General features: G+C 57.3%; 3 protein-coding genes across 3 annotated transcripts in view; 1 reads left to right on the top strand and 2 right to left on the bottom strand.

The window, feature by feature from the left end:
- The window catches only part of VOLCADRAFT_121058 (uncharacterized protein), a gene marked incomplete at its 3' end in the record, with an annotated part of 8,407 nt that extends 7,681 nt beyond the window's left edge, over positions 1 to 726 (bottom strand). The window contains exon 1 of the mRNA XM_002952351.1: positions 290 to 726. Within this exon, the coding sequence (XP_002952397.1) occupies positions 290 to 373 (84 nt within the window). The 5' untranslated portion in view covers positions 374 to 726. The remainder of the gene's footprint in view (positions 1 to 289) is intronic.
- A 2,579-nt stretch (positions 727 to 3,305) lies between these two features.
- On the top strand, positions 3,306 to 12,456 carry VOLCADRAFT_105455 (uncharacterized protein; the record flags this gene model as incomplete). Its single annotated transcript, XM_002952272.1, has 17 exons — positions 3,306 to 3,401; positions 3,538 to 3,723; positions 3,917 to 4,028; positions 4,283 to 4,323; positions 4,398 to 4,505; positions 4,917 to 4,970; positions 5,713 to 5,856; positions 6,709 to 6,792; positions 7,196 to 7,267; positions 7,599 to 7,613; positions 7,766 to 7,867; positions 8,392 to 8,527; positions 8,841 to 8,849; positions 9,219 to 9,343; positions 9,847 to 9,979; positions 10,476 to 10,560; positions 12,243 to 12,456. 17 exons carry the CDS (start codon positions 3,306 to 3,308, stop codon positions 12,424 to 12,426), a joined length of 1,686 nt encoding a protein of 561 aa, XP_002952318.1. The 3' UTR covers positions 12,427 to 12,456.
- A 141-nt stretch (positions 12,457 to 12,597) lies between these two features.
- Positions 12,598 to 17,373, bottom strand: VOLCADRAFT_105456 (uncharacterized protein). The gene is made up of 11 exons (XM_002952352.1): positions 17,267 to 17,373; positions 16,957 to 17,060; positions 16,629 to 16,646; positions 16,437 to 16,497; positions 16,088 to 16,171; positions 15,794 to 15,831; positions 15,370 to 15,473; positions 15,107 to 15,133; positions 14,478 to 14,678; positions 13,541 to 13,634; positions 12,598 to 13,201 (listed from the first exon to the last, which is right to left on the bottom strand). Exons 1-11 carry the CDS (start codon positions 17,329 to 17,331, stop codon positions 13,050 to 13,052), a joined length of 948 nt encoding a protein of 315 aa, XP_002952398.1. The 5' UTR covers positions 17,332 to 17,373; the 3' UTR covers positions 12,598 to 13,049.
- Positions 17,374 to 17,500: the final 127 nt, after the last annotated feature.

The raw sequence follows: 17,500 nt of genomic DNA on the forward strand, positions 1-17,500 counted from the left end.
GCACCTGCACACAGCGCTTTGGCCCTGTTCCCCGGGTCCCCGCCCCGGCACCTTTTGCAGACCCAGGGCGAGATGAGACGAGAAGACAATATTACAGGTTCCGTGATTTTATGGCGTGAAGGTCTGGGGTATGCTGAGACCAGGGAGGCTTCGGATGGCGACGCTTGAAGACGCTGCCGGGATGGCGCTGACAAGCGGACAGGAGCAGTTTCAGCGAGCAAATAAGTAACATGAGCACGAACATAAATGATGCAACGGGCGATCTCGCTGTGGACTTCTCTGAACGTACCAATTTGCTTCTTGTGTAGAGCCATCTCCGCCGGTGGGTGGATGTTGCGAAGTCCATACTTGCGCCGAGCCCACCACGCCACATCAACAAACGACTACGCAAGCAGCCCGCTGCCTTAGCTCGGACTGCGCCTCCACGGGACGCACGCGACCATGGGAAGGCGCCAGAGATAGGATTCCAGCTATGCTAACAATGGTTCTTGTACATATTTATTGCTCTTAACTTCAGGTAAAAAATTGATAGGTAGCCAACAGTTGAGGATGCTGCTAAAAGCTAGGCCCCATTGTAAAAGGCAAGACGCATGGTTTGCAATGTATAAACGAACTGGCAAAAGCTAACCACTTGCAAATTCTACGCCTCGCCGTGCGTGAACCGCCGCAAACACCAAATACCAGGATTCTGCCGTCTAACGTGCGTCGCAGGAAATCGGGTTTCAACAAATTCCTCAGTAGGCCATGAAAAAATATATAAGTATGCTTACATGCATATACAAGGCACATGGCGGAGCCGTACTGGTTGGGCGGGAAGCGGGTTGGGAGCGTGAGAATGTATAAAGCCACGCCAATAACTGCGTTTGGCAGGGCTGCTTACAATCACATCTGCCCCAATTAGGCACATACATGCTATCCAGGAGCTCGACTGCCTAAAATTCTTGCTCATAGCTGGATTGTGCAATTGCGGAAGCCGCATTCCGAAACTCAGAATTTCGACAGGAAGCACTGCAATTTTAACCTTGTAAATGCTAATTAACTGATATATTATTCTGTGAAAATATGCAGGGAATCATGCGGTGTGGCTTGGGAAAAACGCACATGAAGGTACAAATAACAGCAAGGAGTCCCACCAACCCAGGCCAACGGCTTATATAATTTTATACACAAAGTGAAATCCTGGGCCGTCACACCAGTGGCGTCAGATTATTGGGCATCAATAGGCTACATAACGGCTACAACCGCTTGCGATAGGCTACGGCCTGCTACGGCTCATAACTACAATGGCAGCAGCTTGAGCGTCGCGTGATGTCGCTGTGATGCGACTTTTCCCAGAGTCACGATAGAATTTTTGCCGTCAAAAGTTCCAGCCATGTAGTCGCACCCTCCATTTTTGCAGCCGGAGGCCGAGTGGAGGCCCCGGAAGGCCCCGATGTTTTGGACATACTGAGCAATGCCTAGCATGACCCAATGGCATCGCCCAGGCTTAAGAAGGATATCCAGAGCCACACAAGACAGTGAATATGTCCGTCCGCACTTAAAATGCGAAAATGAGTTTTGATAAGGTGTAAAGGTCCTTAAATCTAAGGCAAGAGCGTGCAAGGGCTTCAGTCTGACTTCTGCTAGAGCAACTTAAGGATATTGCTACAGCTGCACGACGCCGTGGGCTCCAGAATAATACTTATGTAAACATGCGTTTTTCCGCTGTGTACAGTAATCATTATTTTACACAGAATGTTAGTCCTAATACAGTCCTTCACCTAGCGTCTTGATCGAACCAGCAAGCCAGACCCCGCTCGGACCCTTTTTAAGACACCGCATTACTATCAGGATTGACTAACTGACACACGCAAACAAGTTCCTGCGCCACGTCTTTCAAAGCTCATGAGCTTATTATGGAAGTCATCACCAAGCATTTCCTAATTCTTATTAAGTGCCGCATTTAATGGCTTAGGGTTAGCAAGGGGTACTGCTGAAACTCATGCATGCAGGAATGGCTCAAACTGTTCTGTCCTCAACAGACAGAACAGAAGAGATTTTCTTTGTTGAATGTGAATTTAATTGTGTGCGATTGTGTGTGCAGCAGTGTGCAGCAGTCAGCAAAGCGCCACGGATCCCTCCCGGGTCCTATTACTGCTGTCGCCATTCACTGGTATACGAGTGTCGGTCACTTTCCAACAAGCAGGTTGTGCAGCTCAAGTCGCACAGTCTAGTGCTGACTACTGTCAGGCAGCACTATTCACACAGTTTTAGTCGTTCTAAAGCCACCACGAGACCGGACGACGTTCGGCTCCTGTTAGCTCAATACGGTGATGCCTGTTTAGGCTTGAGAACGTCTTCTGGCCAGTCTGGAGGTTGCGACTGGAGCTGATGATTAGCTCGCCGTTCACACACACCCACACACCCAGGTGGGGTACGGTTAGGTGCCCCTGGCCAGCGTCAGGCCAGGATCGATGTATAGCAGTAACACAGATATACACACGCACACACACAGATGTATACTCACATATACTCACATATACATGTGACGTATATTTAACATATGTACAGGTCGTTCTGGAGCACTGCGTGGCCACAGACCCGGTTCACATTTGAAGCAGGGTGGTCGTCATCGGTGCGCAGTAGCGTCCGAAGAAAGTGTACCGGCAGTAGTACCTCTTGCACCCAAAAGATTTTGCTGCAATGGCGGTGCTGCCTTTCAAAAAGTCGGCCATCGGCATCCTCCTTTAACCGACAAAAACATTTTTCGGTGAAAAAATCTTCGGTGCATGACAGGTCTGATACTGTCGTGCTTACGGTAACTTAAGGGTGTGGCCAACACCACGATCAACGGCAACTATAACCCAAATGTCACAGCCAAGTCACAGATTTAGGCTGGATGCTACTCGAAGGGAAGCATGGTAGCCAACCTGCCTCCCTCAGCACCAAAGGCACCAATCCTGACAGTTGGATAACGAGCCTTACCCTGCCTAGTCATGCACCTGACACATTTACGAAACAGCAGGTTACACGAGTCTTTGAATCAGTATCGGTTAGTATGACGTTCCTGAAGTAGGACAGCAAGTACGACTGTAACGACTAACCGCATTTCGAGGGAGTCGCACGAATCTCAGGAATGGAAGGTTCAGGCATACCTTTGCCTGTGACGACAGCAGTATGCAATACCCTTTAGAAAACCAGTCTTAATCTTTTCATCTCTGTCGGCTCGTCGCGGCGCAAGGTCTCTATAAACTTATTCATTCATTGCCCGTTAGCTACGCGTCGCTAAGATGTCCGTAGGCGAGTTTACTGCAAGCAATATTGCCATGGATATGGATGACAAGGAGAAGGGGAAGGCAGGGACAGTGGACATGGCGAAGCTTACTGCGGACATTACTGCACAGAAGGAGCTTGCAGCGAAGGTAAGCTTTCTACAACCAGACGATAATGAGACAACTGTTTATTCGTGTAATGTGATTTCCAGCGTGAAGCTATCGTGAGATCTACCGCGCGGGAACCCTTGCGAAGCACCTTTCTTTGGTGGCCTATTGCGCACAGGGTCAAATTTCCCAGGCGATTGAGGGCCTTTTAAACTTGGAGAAGTCAAGTCGGCTGGTGGAGGACGTGACAGCGACCAAAGCTTGTTGCACAGCCATTTTGGAGGTTTGCTTCGAAGCGAAAGACTGGAGAGCTCTGGAGGAAAACGTGATGCTTTTGACGAAGCGGCGATCGCAACTTAAGCAAGTGAGGCCCGTCACCGACGCCTTGTTCCTCCTTGCCATGACGTAAGGGTCGGCCGAGCTCCGTGCGGCCGCGGTTCAGGGAACCTCCAAAACCCCCTGCGTGCCAGCTGCCTTTGCAGCTTCTTCACACCCCAACCAGGACCCGCCTCCGGCCTCCTTTTGCCGCCTCAACCTTATCCCCCCTTGCGTCACAGGCCATCCAAGCAACCGTACGACAAGCCATGTCGTACATCGACAGCATCGCGGACAAGGATACCCGTGTGTCCCTGATTAAAACACTTCAGGCGGTCACGGAGGGCAAGGCAAGTGCGGTCTGGTCCCATTCACACCACACGTGGCCCATTTACACCACACCTCAGCAACACACTCGAGCGTCCGCGCCGAGCTACCGATCCGCAGTCTGTTTTCACCACCAGCCTTCCCCTGGAGGTTTACGAGTAGCACCACTTGCATCATGATGCATCATGGCTCATTCAGGGATAGAAGCCCGCGGGTTGCGCTGCCAACCCGCCCGGCTCGGCCTTTTGCCCACAATCCCTCACTCCCATGTCCGGCAGCAGCGGCAGTTGACGCTTCGGACGTCACTTGGCAGTTTTTTGTTGTAAGTTCGTTTTCGATTTTCGCATGTGATCCACGCCGGCATCCCTCCACACCCCCACCCCATCCTCGTCCCAGATCTTTGTTGAGATCGAGCGGGCCCGGCTGACGAAGCGGCTGGCCGCCATCAAGGAGGCGGATGGCAATGTGGATGAGGCGGCGGATATACTACAGGAGGTGGCGGTGGTGAGTGGGTGTATGTATGTATGTATGTATGTATGCGAGGGGCCACGGTGAGTGGAGAAGCCCCCTGTTTGTGGTGGGACTCGTTAGGGATCAGGCTGTCCTGGCTTGGGGGTGGGAGAACGGAGGAAGGTACGGCATGGTGTGTATGAAGTCACGGGGTTGAGTGGGTCTGTCAGTGGGATATGTGAGGAGGTGGTGTGATAGTTGCAGATCTGGATTTTACATGTAAGTAGAATCTAATGGCGCCCTATTTCCCCAATTCCAGGCCCTGCCGCTGCATGTCTGCAGCTCAATCACTTCAAATTTTTATTCTTTGTTTCTTTCCGGCACATACTCTCTCCCTCCTACTAGCCCCACCTGCTTACCCGCCCCCGGGGGGGGTCCCCGCGTCGCCCTTTATGTTCCGCGCAGGAGACGTTTGGCGCCATGGCCAAGACGGAGAAGATCGCCTTCATCCTTGAGCAGGTGAGCCTGGGCCGCCTGGGCCGGAGAAGTGGGGAGCGGTGATGAAAAGGGGAGTAGGAACGCCAGCAGAGGGCCGCAACGACCCGTGGGTCGCGCGGAGGGGCTTTTGCGGCCGCGGCCAGTAGTGGGAGTACTTTTCCTCCTCGCCCCGGGCCCCCGTCCGCAAAAGTCCCGAGGGGTGATTGCTTCTTGGGACATTTTCCACCCAACCCTTGTCCCTTGTCCCACCCTTACCGCAGGGTTGGTTGACGGAGTCGTTCTGGCTCCCGTTGTTCTCCCAACCTCCCGTATTGGTCGTGTGGGGCTTCCTAGGGCAGGCGGTCCCGCGAAGGGCTCATTCCCTTGCCGTCGGCGGTTGTTTTCCTTGGCTTTCCCCATGTAATCTCCCCCTCCCCCCGGAGTGAAAACACAGACAGACAGACAGAGACACCTGGTCGCGGTTGCGCCTTTCCCTTGTGACCCGCCTTTCCCTTCCCGTCCCCGTCCCTGGCAGCAGCTTCACTCGTTCGTGGTTCGTCTTTCCCCCGGAGGCCCCGTCCAGGCAGTAGGCCATCAGCCGACCTCCTCCTCCTCCATCACTTAAGACTCACCGGACCAGCAGCAGCAGTCCGCCGATACGCCGGACGTGTGTCAGCAATTGATTCCCTTTGCTGCTCCCCCTTCGCATCACCGTGTTATTAAATCCCCCCTACTGGCCCACCCCCTACCTGGCCCTACCCCGCCCGCACACCTCTCTCCGCAGGTCCGTCTGTGCCTGGACAAGAAGGACTTCGTCCGGGCCCAGATCTTGTCTCGCAAGGTTTCCCCGCGGGCCTTCGTTGAGCGCAAGGGGGAGAGCCAGGGGGAGATTGGCATCGAGGGAACCGCCATTGAGGAGGCGGAACAGGTAGGGGGGGCCTTGGGGGGGGAGGGGAGGGGAAGGGAGGGGCCAGGGGGGCCCCTGGGGAGCCGGGGTTCCAAGGGCTAGGAAGCTGCTCTAAGGGCTGGGGCTGGGGCATGAGTGCCCTACCCCAGCGCGAACTGTCCTACTAAATAGTGGGTTGGAAAAGGAAAGATTGCCGTTCTTCCCAAGTGCCCTACAATACCCTTCGGAGTGTTGGGGGTGAGGGCTGCGTGAGTGTGGGTGAGGGAGGGAGGGGGGAAGGGAGGTAAGGGAAGACAGAGAGGGGAAGGGGCTCGATGAAGAGGAGGCCGCCAGCGGAGACGTGATCCGAGGCTAAGACGAGTGAGGAAAAGGGAGGGGGGCGGTGGACGGGGCAGCAGTTTCCTTTGGAAGGCTGTTGAGAGGGGGAGCGGGAGGGGACCCGGCACCCAGCACTGTGTAAGGAGTACAGGCAGGGGCAGCCAGCGAGGCGGAGTGGTTCCTTACCGGGCGGGGACGGCAGCTGCTGCTGTTGGGCCGCCGCTTCTGTGCCCTTTCCCTCCCTGCCCTGATCACCCCCCGATCCTCTCAGCAGCGCCCTTGTCGGCATCACTTCCAGAATTGCCGTCATCGCCTCGGCCTCCCCGGTACTCTCCCCCCCGCCCCACTGCCGCCGTGCCCCGCTCCATTCCTGTCTTATCCCCCGGGGGCGCCCGGGTGGCTCCTCCCTTAGGGGTCTCAGGGGGTCCGGAAGTCGAGAGCTCCCTTCCCCCGGGGTCATTCCCGGCCGTCCGCACCCCGCTGACACGGTCCGCTCCCTGCCTCCCACCACCGCCACCATCACCACCGCCACCGCCACCACCGCACACCCTCCAGGGCACCCCTCCGCTCTCGGAGCTGAAGCTGCGCTACTACGAGCTGCTGATCCGGTACTACAGCCACCTCAACAACTACCTGGAGGTGGGGGGGGGAGGGGGCGAGGGAGGAAAGCACGGGAAAGGCCCTTTCTATCCGGTAGGCATCTGAGGCTACGGTTAAAACCAAAAACAATTACAATTGGTACGGCAATCAAAGTACCTTTTATTACAGAGGAAAGAATAACATTGGCCATGGTTGGATCAAGGCCTGTAGTTGGCCTATCAAAAAAGATAATCAAAATTCTAGCCCTCTAGTTTTTTCTACCTAAAGAATCTGTGTACGGTTCAGTCAACTGCGGGGGAGGTGGTCAGTCGGGGAAAAGTAGGGGAAGAAGAGATTTAGCGGAAGGGACGGAGGTTGGCAGGTATCTGTATGCGTGTGTGTCTGTCTGTTTGTCTCCCCGCCCTGTTAACCCAACCCCAACCCAACCTCCACCCCGCCTCAGATGACACGCTGCTATCGGGCGATATACGAGGTGCATGTGGCGGCTGCGGAGGAGGTGGCAAAGTGGATGCCGGTGAGGGAGGGAGGGAACTGGTGGGGGGGGAAACAGGTCGGGGACAGGTTTGTGTGTGTGTGTATGTGTATTGGGGGGAAGGGTTAGGGGTGCGGAGGCTCCCCCCGGGTATGCTGCGGCTCACAACAACGGCTAGGTGGTGCCGGGACCGGGCGTGTGGCGCCGGAGGAGGGACTACCAGTCGTACGACAAGGCCTGGTGCCGATCAGGGTTTCGGAGCGATGTGAGAATTGAGGTGTATATATTTCGCCGGAGGGTTGGACATGCAGGTATCGCACTTTGTTTCGCTTCAGAAACATTTTTCCCCCGTCCCCGCCTTCTGACTCCCCAGCTTCACTCGCTCGTGGTGCGTCGATCCCCGCTTTCTGGCCCATCACCGGACGCGGCAATTACTGCAATCCGCCCTTTGTACAGCACATACACTCACACATACACACGGCCCTGCCTGCCACCCCCCCCGGTCCCCCTCCCCCTCCCCTCCCGCTTCCTCCCGTGCAGGTCCTGAAGCACGTGTGTTGGTGCCTGGTGCTCACCCCCGCCTACTCCACCCCCCTGGGCAGCAGCAGCGACCGCACCACCCTGCTCACCACCACACAGCAGGTCGGGGGGTGGGGGGAGAGAGGAGGGGAGCTGCTCGGAGGCGGCAGGGAGGGGGTGAAAGAAGGAGGGGAGCTGCTACTGCTAGGATGCTGCTGCTAGAATGCTGCTTGCCTAGCTGGTGCTGCTTTTGCGTCTGCAAGCCACTCACTGCCATCTCCACGGCTACCTTCCCTTCTTGCCTCCTCCCCCTTGGCCACATCCCTCCCTCGAAGCTCTCACTCAGCACGCCACGTTACCGCGCATCACCGTGCCTACGTCCTCCCCTCTCTCACCCCCCACACACACTTGAACTTTCTTTCCTTGTCAGCAGCTTCACTCGTTCGTGGCTCGTCTTTCCCCTTTCCCCCCCCCCCCCCACACACACACATCCCGTACCCCCTCTTCTCACCTCCATACGAACCCGCCTGTCGACATGCGTGATCCAATATCGCCTCTCCTGTCGCCCCCTCCCACGCCAACAACATGGAACCCAATCGTCAATCCCAATCAATCCCCAACGCCAACCTCAATCCCGGCATCCCCAGGACAAGAAGCTGTCGGAGCTGCCCGAGTACAAGGCCCTCCTGACCACCTTCACCAATAGTGAAATCATTCGCTGGGCGGCCTTCGAGGCGCAGTACTCCGGGGAGATGGCGGCGTTCAGTGACAGCCTCTTTGCGGGTGATGCGGGGCGCGCACGCGTATGTGTGTGTGTGTGTCTCTATCTTGCCTAACTGTGTATGTACGTGCTGGGGGAATGGGGAATGGGGGGGTGGATGTGGGCCGGGCTAATGTGCCAAAGTAAAAGGAAATTAAGTTAAAGCCGACGTCCTAAGCCACCAACCCAAGCCCACCGCTGTAGGAGCCTGAGGGGGTCATGGGTTCTTAGGGGCCGCCCCAACTCAGAGCTAAGAACGGAAGGAGGGGGAGGGAGAGGGAAGTGGCGGCGATGTCCCTCTCGCCCTCCTTTCCACACACCCCGCGCGTGGCTCAGATCCTCCTGGTCAGCCACCCCCCGCTCGTATTTTGATGGATCACCAGGCAGTTGCGAATGTGGTGGATTCCCTTGCGGGTCTGTGCCGTGGCTCTCCCCCGCTGTCGTCCTCATCCCGCCAGCTTACCCGCCCGCTCCAGTCTCTCCCCCCCAACCCCAATCCCAAGCAGCTTCACTCGTTCGTGGTTCGTCTTTCCCCCCCAACCCCAACCCCAACCCCCCTCCGGGCACGGCAGGACTGGTGCTTTAGGGGGGGAAGCGGGCAGCTAATTCTTTGGTGTTGCATCGCCCTGATGGCGCATGATGACCCTCCGCCCTTCTTCATCGATCCCCCCTTCGTGCGCGCGTCAACGTGACCGCCCCTTCTCCCTTCCGCAGACCCCAAGCGGCGCGAGGACCTGCAGCTGCGCATCATAGAGCACAACGTGCTGGTGGCGGCCAAGTACTACAGCCGCATGCGCACCTCCCGACTGTCCACCATACTCGACCTGATGCCGGAACAGGTGCGCGCGGTGCCAGAGGGCGGGGGGCGCCGGGGTGAGGGTGGGAAATGGGGGAGTGTGGGGCGGGGTGGGGAGGGCGGGGTGGGGAGGGCGGGGTGGGGAGGGCGGGGTGAGGAGGGCGGGGTGGGGAGGGCGGGGTGGGGGGGGCCGGGTGGGGGGTGGGGGAAAATGGGGGCGTGTTAGTGCCGCTGGGGTAGGAGCTGGGTTGGGGCTGGTGGGTGGACGACGGAGGTGGCTACGGGTTGCATGGACAGCAGCTCAGGCCTTTACCAAGCTACCGTCCTCCCTGTAGCCTTTCCTACGGTTTTGTCATATTGCCGGGTGGCCGAATTGCGCCGTCTCTCTGACTTCCCATTTACACGACCCCTGTCCCGCCATTGCTCGGCCCGCGGCTCGGCCACCCTTCCCCGGCCTGCGTTGCCACCCGCACCCGCACCCGACTCCGCTCCCTCCCTCCTTCCTTTCCTCCTTTCCCTTCTCTCCACCCCTCCCATCGTGATCAGATGGAGAAGCACGTCAGTGATCTGGTGGTGGCTAAGGCCATTCGCGCCAAGATTGACCGACCCGCGGGAATCATCACCCTGGCCCAGCCTCAGAGCCCCGAGGAGCAGCTCAACAGCTGGGGAGGGAATATTGGTGAGCGGTTGGGCGCGTGGGTGGAAGACTGGGGAAGAGCGCGGTGGTGCAGAGCGGAGAGGAGAGGGAGGGGGGCATGGTATCTCGCTCCCAAGGTGTAGATCCTCAACGCCCACGTCGGTCCTTCCCTGTTCAACGACCTGGAATTTTTGATATAGGATCTAGCACGCGGCTGTATGCGACCGCTCCTGACCCACGGCTCCTCTCACTCTCGACCCCACCCTGGAGCTTGGGGCATGGGATGGAGCGAAAACTGGAAGCGAGTCAAGAGTTATGACCCTCCCCAAGTGGCGGCCCGGTGCTGTCAACCCATGACGTGTATCCGTACCTCTCTCCGCATGTCCCGTGTCAGTGCGATCTGGGCGTCTGTCCATTTGGACATTGCTATGGTTTCATTACGCTGCTGCCCTGCCCTCCTTCCCCCCGTCCCCTCGCTCGCCCCTCTTTCCTCCTCACGTACCCCTCGCCTCATTTCATTTCACCTCATCTTTTTCAGCCCGGCTATTGGAGCTGGTTGACAAGAGCTGCCAGCTGATCGAGAAGGAGGCCATGGTGCACAAGGTGGCGCTCAGCACGGGAGCGTGAGGGGACGAGGGTGTGTGGGGGGGGGGTGGGAGAAAGGGTGGGCGGATGGAGGAGGAAAGGAATTGAGCTCGAGGTATGGAGGACCAGGGAGGGCGAGGGCGAAAGGGACAAGGGTGGGTCCCACCACGGGGACTATAGGGCGTGTTTCGATGTCACGGGAGCTCCGAGGGGGTCGCCGAGCAGTGTGGGCTGGTCGGGTTGGGTTCCGTCCGGGTAGAGGAGACCGTAGTGGGGGACAGAGGAACTCATGGCAGCCGTTACATACCCTGGATGGTGGAAGGGTGGGTGGATGGGTGGTTGCGTGAGCGGCTAGGAGTGGCCGGGTCCCTAGGGGTGGACGGGCCACGCTGCAGGTTGTTGAGGCAAGCCTCGTTCCTTTGCACCCCTCTCAATGCGCCTCACAACGGCCCAGCCAACCGCTTTGCGCTGTGTGCTCGGCGCCGTGTATCGCTTGTCAACTTCCTTGCGGGCTTTTTGTTGGGGCACTAGGCCGGTCTCCTAAGCCGTAGGGACCCGGGAGGCAGGGGTGCAGTCCCTAGTTCTAAACACCGGTTATATCGCACATGTTGTATCGTGTGCTGTCTTGCATGTGTGTGTTGGGCGTTTGGGAGAGGGATGTTAGGGTGGCCTGCAGGCTGCTGCCCAATAGGGGGGTTAGCTGCACTGCCTGCCTTTGTACGCTGTACGGAAGGTGGCACACGCGGGGTGCCGGAAAGAAACGAGCGGGGGCGGTGGTGGGGAGACCGTGCAACCGTATGTGAGGCGGTACGAGGGCGGCCCGATGAGGTGGAGCCGTGGGTGTACCTGGAGACGGCCAAGGTGAGATTAGGGGAACTGTACGGACATCGGTGTGCGGTCACAAATGAAAGTGAAGTTCTGTTGTTTTGCTTTCGCGTCACACACTTCTTCCGGGCTTGCGACCCCGGTGGGGTGTAGGGCGGAGCGATATATGCCATTTGGTTATGCGACTGATACACGCCTGAGGTGCTAAGCGCCATTGACAGCTGCTTCTCAGGATGATCTGGGGTGAGTGAATGAACGACGTGTTTCACCAGTTGTGCTGCTGCCCGCATGACACGACCTCTGATTAGGTTGGGACAGGGCTCTAAAATGGTACTAAGAAGGAATCCCCGCCGTACCACGGCTAATATACCACCAACGAAGTAAAGAAACGCTCCCCTGCCTTAGACACGGCCATCGGCACGGCCAATCTGTCCGGCATTGTATTCACGACGACGACAATTACAGAAAATCACGGCAACGACAATGGCACCCTCCAATTTCCCCAGGATAGATGACGGGCACAATTTACAGCAAAGCCGTACACGGACTCAAAAATTAACCCGCCTTGTCCCAAAGCAGCTGCATCGCCTCCAGCCGCTACCAGTCGCAGGAGAGACTTCTCTAGGCTCACGAAGCCATTCATCGCACCCATGAGCAAGAGCCTGTTTTGAACGCCCGCAGCCACCCATCCACCACAGCGCCTCTTCCGCGCCTCTCCGCGCACACAAGTTTCTTGCCACAACTCTACATGCGGGCATCATCACTGGGTAAACACAAAAAAATCCCACCGCAAAAGTCCCACCAGCACCCACCATCGGTCATCAAAAAGAATGCCCCTACCTCCCTGCTTTCTGCCTAGCGGGTGCGGATGCTTTCATGCCTGCTGCGGTCACAGCGCAGAACTGCTCTACATGATACGATGCGTTCAATTCGATGCGGGTCCGCTGCGGGTCCACGAAGGGTTGCGGCGCCTGGACGCCGGAGTGCGTGACAACGTACTACGCGCGGACAATTCGGCGCGGTGTGACGACGGAAACAGAAACCTCCAAGTCCAAACCTCCAAGTCCAAACCTGAATGATGCTCATTAGATATTCCACCGGACCCGCTGTCGAGACCGCCCACCGCGGCAGCTGAGCCAACCTCAACAGATGCTCATCAGCCCTCATCCCCAGAGGCTTGAACACTCTTGCTGGCAGGAAACATGTACGACAATAAATAACTTGTAGCTATACGCTTTGACACATGTGATAAACACATAAATATACATGCATACAGGTCTAGGTCTGGCGTATACAAACCTCCATCCCTTTCTTGCAGCCTTGGTAATGTACATACACACACGCACACATCACCCCCCCAACCAGACGCCCCCACTCCCCGCAGAATCCCCCCGCCATGCTCATCTCCTTGTTGTCAACCGTCCTTCAGGTCGGTAAGTAATACGTATTGATGGAGGCATGCAATCAAGGATATGCTTCATGTCCGGGTTCCAGGTCCGCCGTACAATCGTTCGTTCCTATGGCGGTCACGATGACGATGGCACCGCATCGGTGCAAAGGCTTCATTCGTCTCTTGGACCCGGGGGGTTGGGGTCCTTCGCGTGAACCCCCCTACATGTGCATTGCTGAGCTGTTGTTGCTGCTGCTGCTAGTAATGGTGTTCCTCCGCTTCCAGACCCGGGAGCACCCCCCCAAGAAGCCACTACCGGTCAGCAGACTTGGCCATCTCCACGACGAGGAAATGCGCCCCCAGTGCCCCCGCTTCCAAGGTCAACGGGGAAGGACCCGACTCCGAGCCGACAATCCGGGCACCGTCACGCGCGTCCAGCTGCACGTCATTGGCGTGGAGACCGCCTGCAGGCCGAGCGAGGAAGGAGGGGGAAAACAATGACATGCAATGTAAAGAGGAGGAAGAGGAGGACGACGAGAGCTCTCAGGGAATAACAATCAGAAATCCAAAATCTCATTTATCCGTCGTTAGTGTATGTGTTGTGTGTGTGTGTGTGTATGTGTGTGTGTGTGTGAGAGAGGGAGAGAGGGCGCCCCACAGCCGCCAAAAGAACTACTACCCACTAGCCTCAAGCTTTGCAAAAAAAACGCCGTGGCTGTTAACGCGCTACACAACACACAAAGCAGCACACGACAAACCACACACGCGGGGACAGGGGGGAACCCAGCCACCCAGCCACCCACCCTCAATACAGATGAGGTAGGCCTGTCGGTTGGGTCCCAGGCTCACGTCGAATCGCGTGCCGGGATCGCTCTCCGACACGAAGATGTTGGCGTCCTAACCCCCGGGGCAGGGGCCGGCGGTGGTGGTGAGGGACAGGAGGGAGAGGGTGAGTTCATGTGGAACACATACATCCGCCCCCCCCCGCCCAGGTGCTACAATCCACACGGCGCTTCCGCCCATTGAATTTCACTGCATAGAAGCTCTGCGGTGCAACGGGTTGCGCAGCACGCACCACCGAGGCACACCCATACGTAAGTACATACATTCAAATCCGCCTGCCGACTTCTCTGGTGTTTGAGAAGTGTTAAAATGGGAGGTGGCCCCCCATCTTATGGACGGTGTAGGACGTGATAATATCAACTTGCGAGTTGACCAGGAACTAAGTTGAGGCGCCATTGATCCGCTAGATTTGGTTGGATGCTGGTGGTGAGTTGCTGAACCCAACGAATACATTCTGAAGTCGGATGGGTTGAACGGATTAGGGTGCCCCTCTCGTGAGGGACCGCCTCGGGAAAGGGGGCCGCTGGTGAAGCTTAACCACCCTGTAACAACATACATACACACGTACATGCACACACACACACACAGCCTCGCAGCACAAGATATCCCATCCTGACACCCACGCACCTCACCGCCGCTCTCACTGTTCGGCTTCACGATGTGTAGCACTGGGATACGTGTGTGTTTCCCTCAAGAGCGAAAAGTTGACTTCGGTGTCCCACTACCTCACTAAATGCTTCGTAGCGCGACAAATACACAAAGCACGCACAGACCGCATCCCCTGCGGGTCCCACCACCCTCACCCCCACCCTCACCACCTTAATCACCACCCTCACCCCCACCCCCTCCACCCTCACCCTCACCATCCCCTCCACCTCCACACCTACATGACCCTACCTGGTGCAGCCGAATGGATTGCAGGTTGACGGTGTGAGGCCAGGCGGGGGGGCTGCCGGTGCCGCCCAGAATCTGTAGCAGTCGGTTGTGTCGATCAGACTTGCCGTACGTGCTGCTGCCGTACTGTGGGTCGTGTCCGCGTCGGTCTGGTGTAATCCACAGCTGCAGGAAGCGACATGTCTCCGACCCCTCGTTCATCTCCTGTTGGCGCCGTAAACAGCCAAAAATGCCTGATTGTAAACGCGTAGCATAACTCGGGACCTCAAACCCCTCAAGATCCAGATCGCCATGACTTCTCACCACCACCACCTAGCTGCTAGTGCTCCCAGTTATTGTTATTCCCGAACCCAAGGCAGCGTGTCATCATTCAATAACCCCCCAATACGGACTGCAATGTACGGCATCTCTATTGTTGGTTACCCCAGAAAGCGGCATTGCATTCCTGGGCGCGAGCGCACGTGCGTGTGTGGGTGCGTATGTATGTATTAGAAACCAGTGAATGCGGAAGCATAGAGCGAGTGATGCGCACAATGCCTTGATGAGCTGATCCGGGAGTAGAGTATGTTTGTGTGTGCGTGTGTGAGCGCCACCTGTTTTCAACGTCTTGCTTCCCCCTCGGGGTCCCGCACCTCGCAGGTGAATTGCAAACCGCGGATCTACGACCGCACCACAGCAGTGTGCAGTGGTTGCAGCACAGTCAACAACGCCCAGACGGACGCGGGGGAGGGGGGCCACCCAAGGGGGGGGGGTGGCCCCGCGGGTACAGCCCCCTGCAGCCGATTATCTCGTCGACTCCTTCCCCCTCTACCTCCACTTCCCTTCCCCGAGCCATTCAAATCCCTGACCCTCAACATCCCAGCCAGTTGCACGGCACGCCCGTACCCCTTCTCACCGAGTGTACGACGCCCGTACCCGCGCTCATGTACTGAACACAGCCACGGGGCAGCGCTTCCTTGTTGCCCATCGAGTCCGCATGACTAAGCTGCCCGGACACCACTGTACAGCATCAAAGGACACACAAAGGGGAACAGACCGTGTGAGTCAGTGTGAGTGTGTTTTGAAGGGGAACGGTAAGTAAACGGGTTTCTCAATTCATGTAATCACTTTGGGGTTATCCCCAGGTGAGGAGGGGTGGTGGTTAAGCTCACGTGCTCTCAATATTCTGCCAACTGCAGTGCGGTGGTACGAGACCGTACATTGGGTACCAATGTGCCATCATTACACGGCCCTCCCACCCCCATTAGGGGCACAACTCCTCATTCACGTCCAACTCCCCACCCCCTCCCCCCTGGCCCCCCGGGTACCCCCCCTCCCACCGTAGCTGAAGATCTCGGCATCCCGATGGGGATGTGCCCTGGGGGGTTTGGGAGGGGAGGGGAGGGGAATGGAAGATGTCGGAGTTTGAGGCTGGTGGGTGCGCACAGATGTACCAAGTTACATTCACCGGTGCCAAAATCCCCCCTCCCACTATTTAACAATGTTCCCTTTTGACCTCAACGCCCTCTCATTCCCCCCCTCCCTCCCTCACACCATTTCGCCAGTCCCTATGATCCCGCAGGGATATGCCCCCCCTGGCCTCATCCCATCCCCACCACCCGGAGGGCCCTCACCCGAATCCCGCTCCCGCCTTGACCAGGTCGTCATTCAGAACCCGCAGCACTCCGAAATTCTGTCGTACGGGATCCCAGTAGTCGCTGACTCACCGCGGCGGCGAGGGGAAGGGGGGAGGGTATATATAACAGTGCATCGACGTATGTACGGCATATGGCTCTTACACCTGACATGACAATGACTTCGGCGTAATCGGACTCCAGGTATGCGGGGGTGAGGTCACAGCAACCAATAACGACAACAATAACAACTAACAACAGCAGCAGTAACGACCGCAACGGACAACAAAACCACCTCCACCAGCACCATGGAGGCAGCAGGCCCCCTCCGACCTCAGCAGTCACTCACGCGAATGAGAAGTGGAAGCGGCTCTCCAGCCACCAAGTGGGCTTGGACACGTGCAGGCTGTCTGGCGGCGGGGGAAAGAGGGAGGGGCGCAGCGGGGGAGAGGGGGAGGAGAACGTGGGGTCGGGGGTGCTAGGGCTGCTGTCGCGAAGTGCAGGGAGGGTGAGGAGGGCCCGGGGTTCTAGGAGCACGTACGTCCTCCCCGTAAATGCCCTGCAGTTGAGTGACAGCGGCTGTGTGTTTGGGGGGGGGTCACATACTCTTGCTCTGCTTCTTTTGCTTTGTTATGTTGTGGCTGGATAGGAACGCCGCAGTGCCATAGGATCTGCCTGGTCTGATGCTGACCGAGGGCACCTAACCGTACCCATCGGGAATATAGCCGAAGCACTCCGCTTCAATTGCAGAGGGGCGTATTGTCCAGCCATTGTCCGCTCACATCCAAGCTCAGGAGGCAGGGGTGTGTGTGGCCAGTGTGATATGAAGTTCAAGACGCCGAGTCATGTGGGCGTGGAGGGTATCTTACGTTGGGGCACTCGGGTCACAGTCGCCATCGCTACTGCTGAGCCGCTGTTGCTAGTCGAGGCCGAACTAGACGCTGGGATCTCGGCCGCGTTGAGCGCAGACCGCCTGTGTTCGGCGGGCGTAGGTGTAGGCGGATTAGAAGATTGCGCTCACTCATATATTATTCGGGGACTCTCATGTTGTGTGGGGATGTAGGGCGAGACGTAAAGGCGCAAGGCTAGCAGTCGTCATGCCGCGACTCTGCAAATCGTCACGACAGCTCGGTACATTCCCTCCAATGCTGTACATACATTTAAGTCGAAGGTGCGCACCTGCTAGGAGCTGACTGTGTTCGGCTTGCTGTGCCGCTTACAAACTTGCGAATGAAAGCTTGCATAGCTTTTATAAAGTGGATAGTGGACAGATAGGTTTATTTAGTTCATCTTCATAGGTTTTCAAGCTTTGCTGCTGCTTATAGGCTAGAACATGCTAAGCAGGCTTCCGAGTTACATGCCGTGCAGCCTTGGATTACTCGCTCTGGTCATCCGATTGCCAGACGCCGCTGA

Source organism: Volvox carteri, assembly GCF_000143455.1.
Source record: "Volvox carteri f. nagariensis unplaced genomic scaffold VOLCAscaffold_29, whole genome shotgun sequence".
NCBI classification, from domain to species: Eukaryota; Viridiplantae; Chlorophyta; class Chlorophyceae; order Chlamydomonadales; family Volvocaceae; genus Volvox; species Volvox carteri.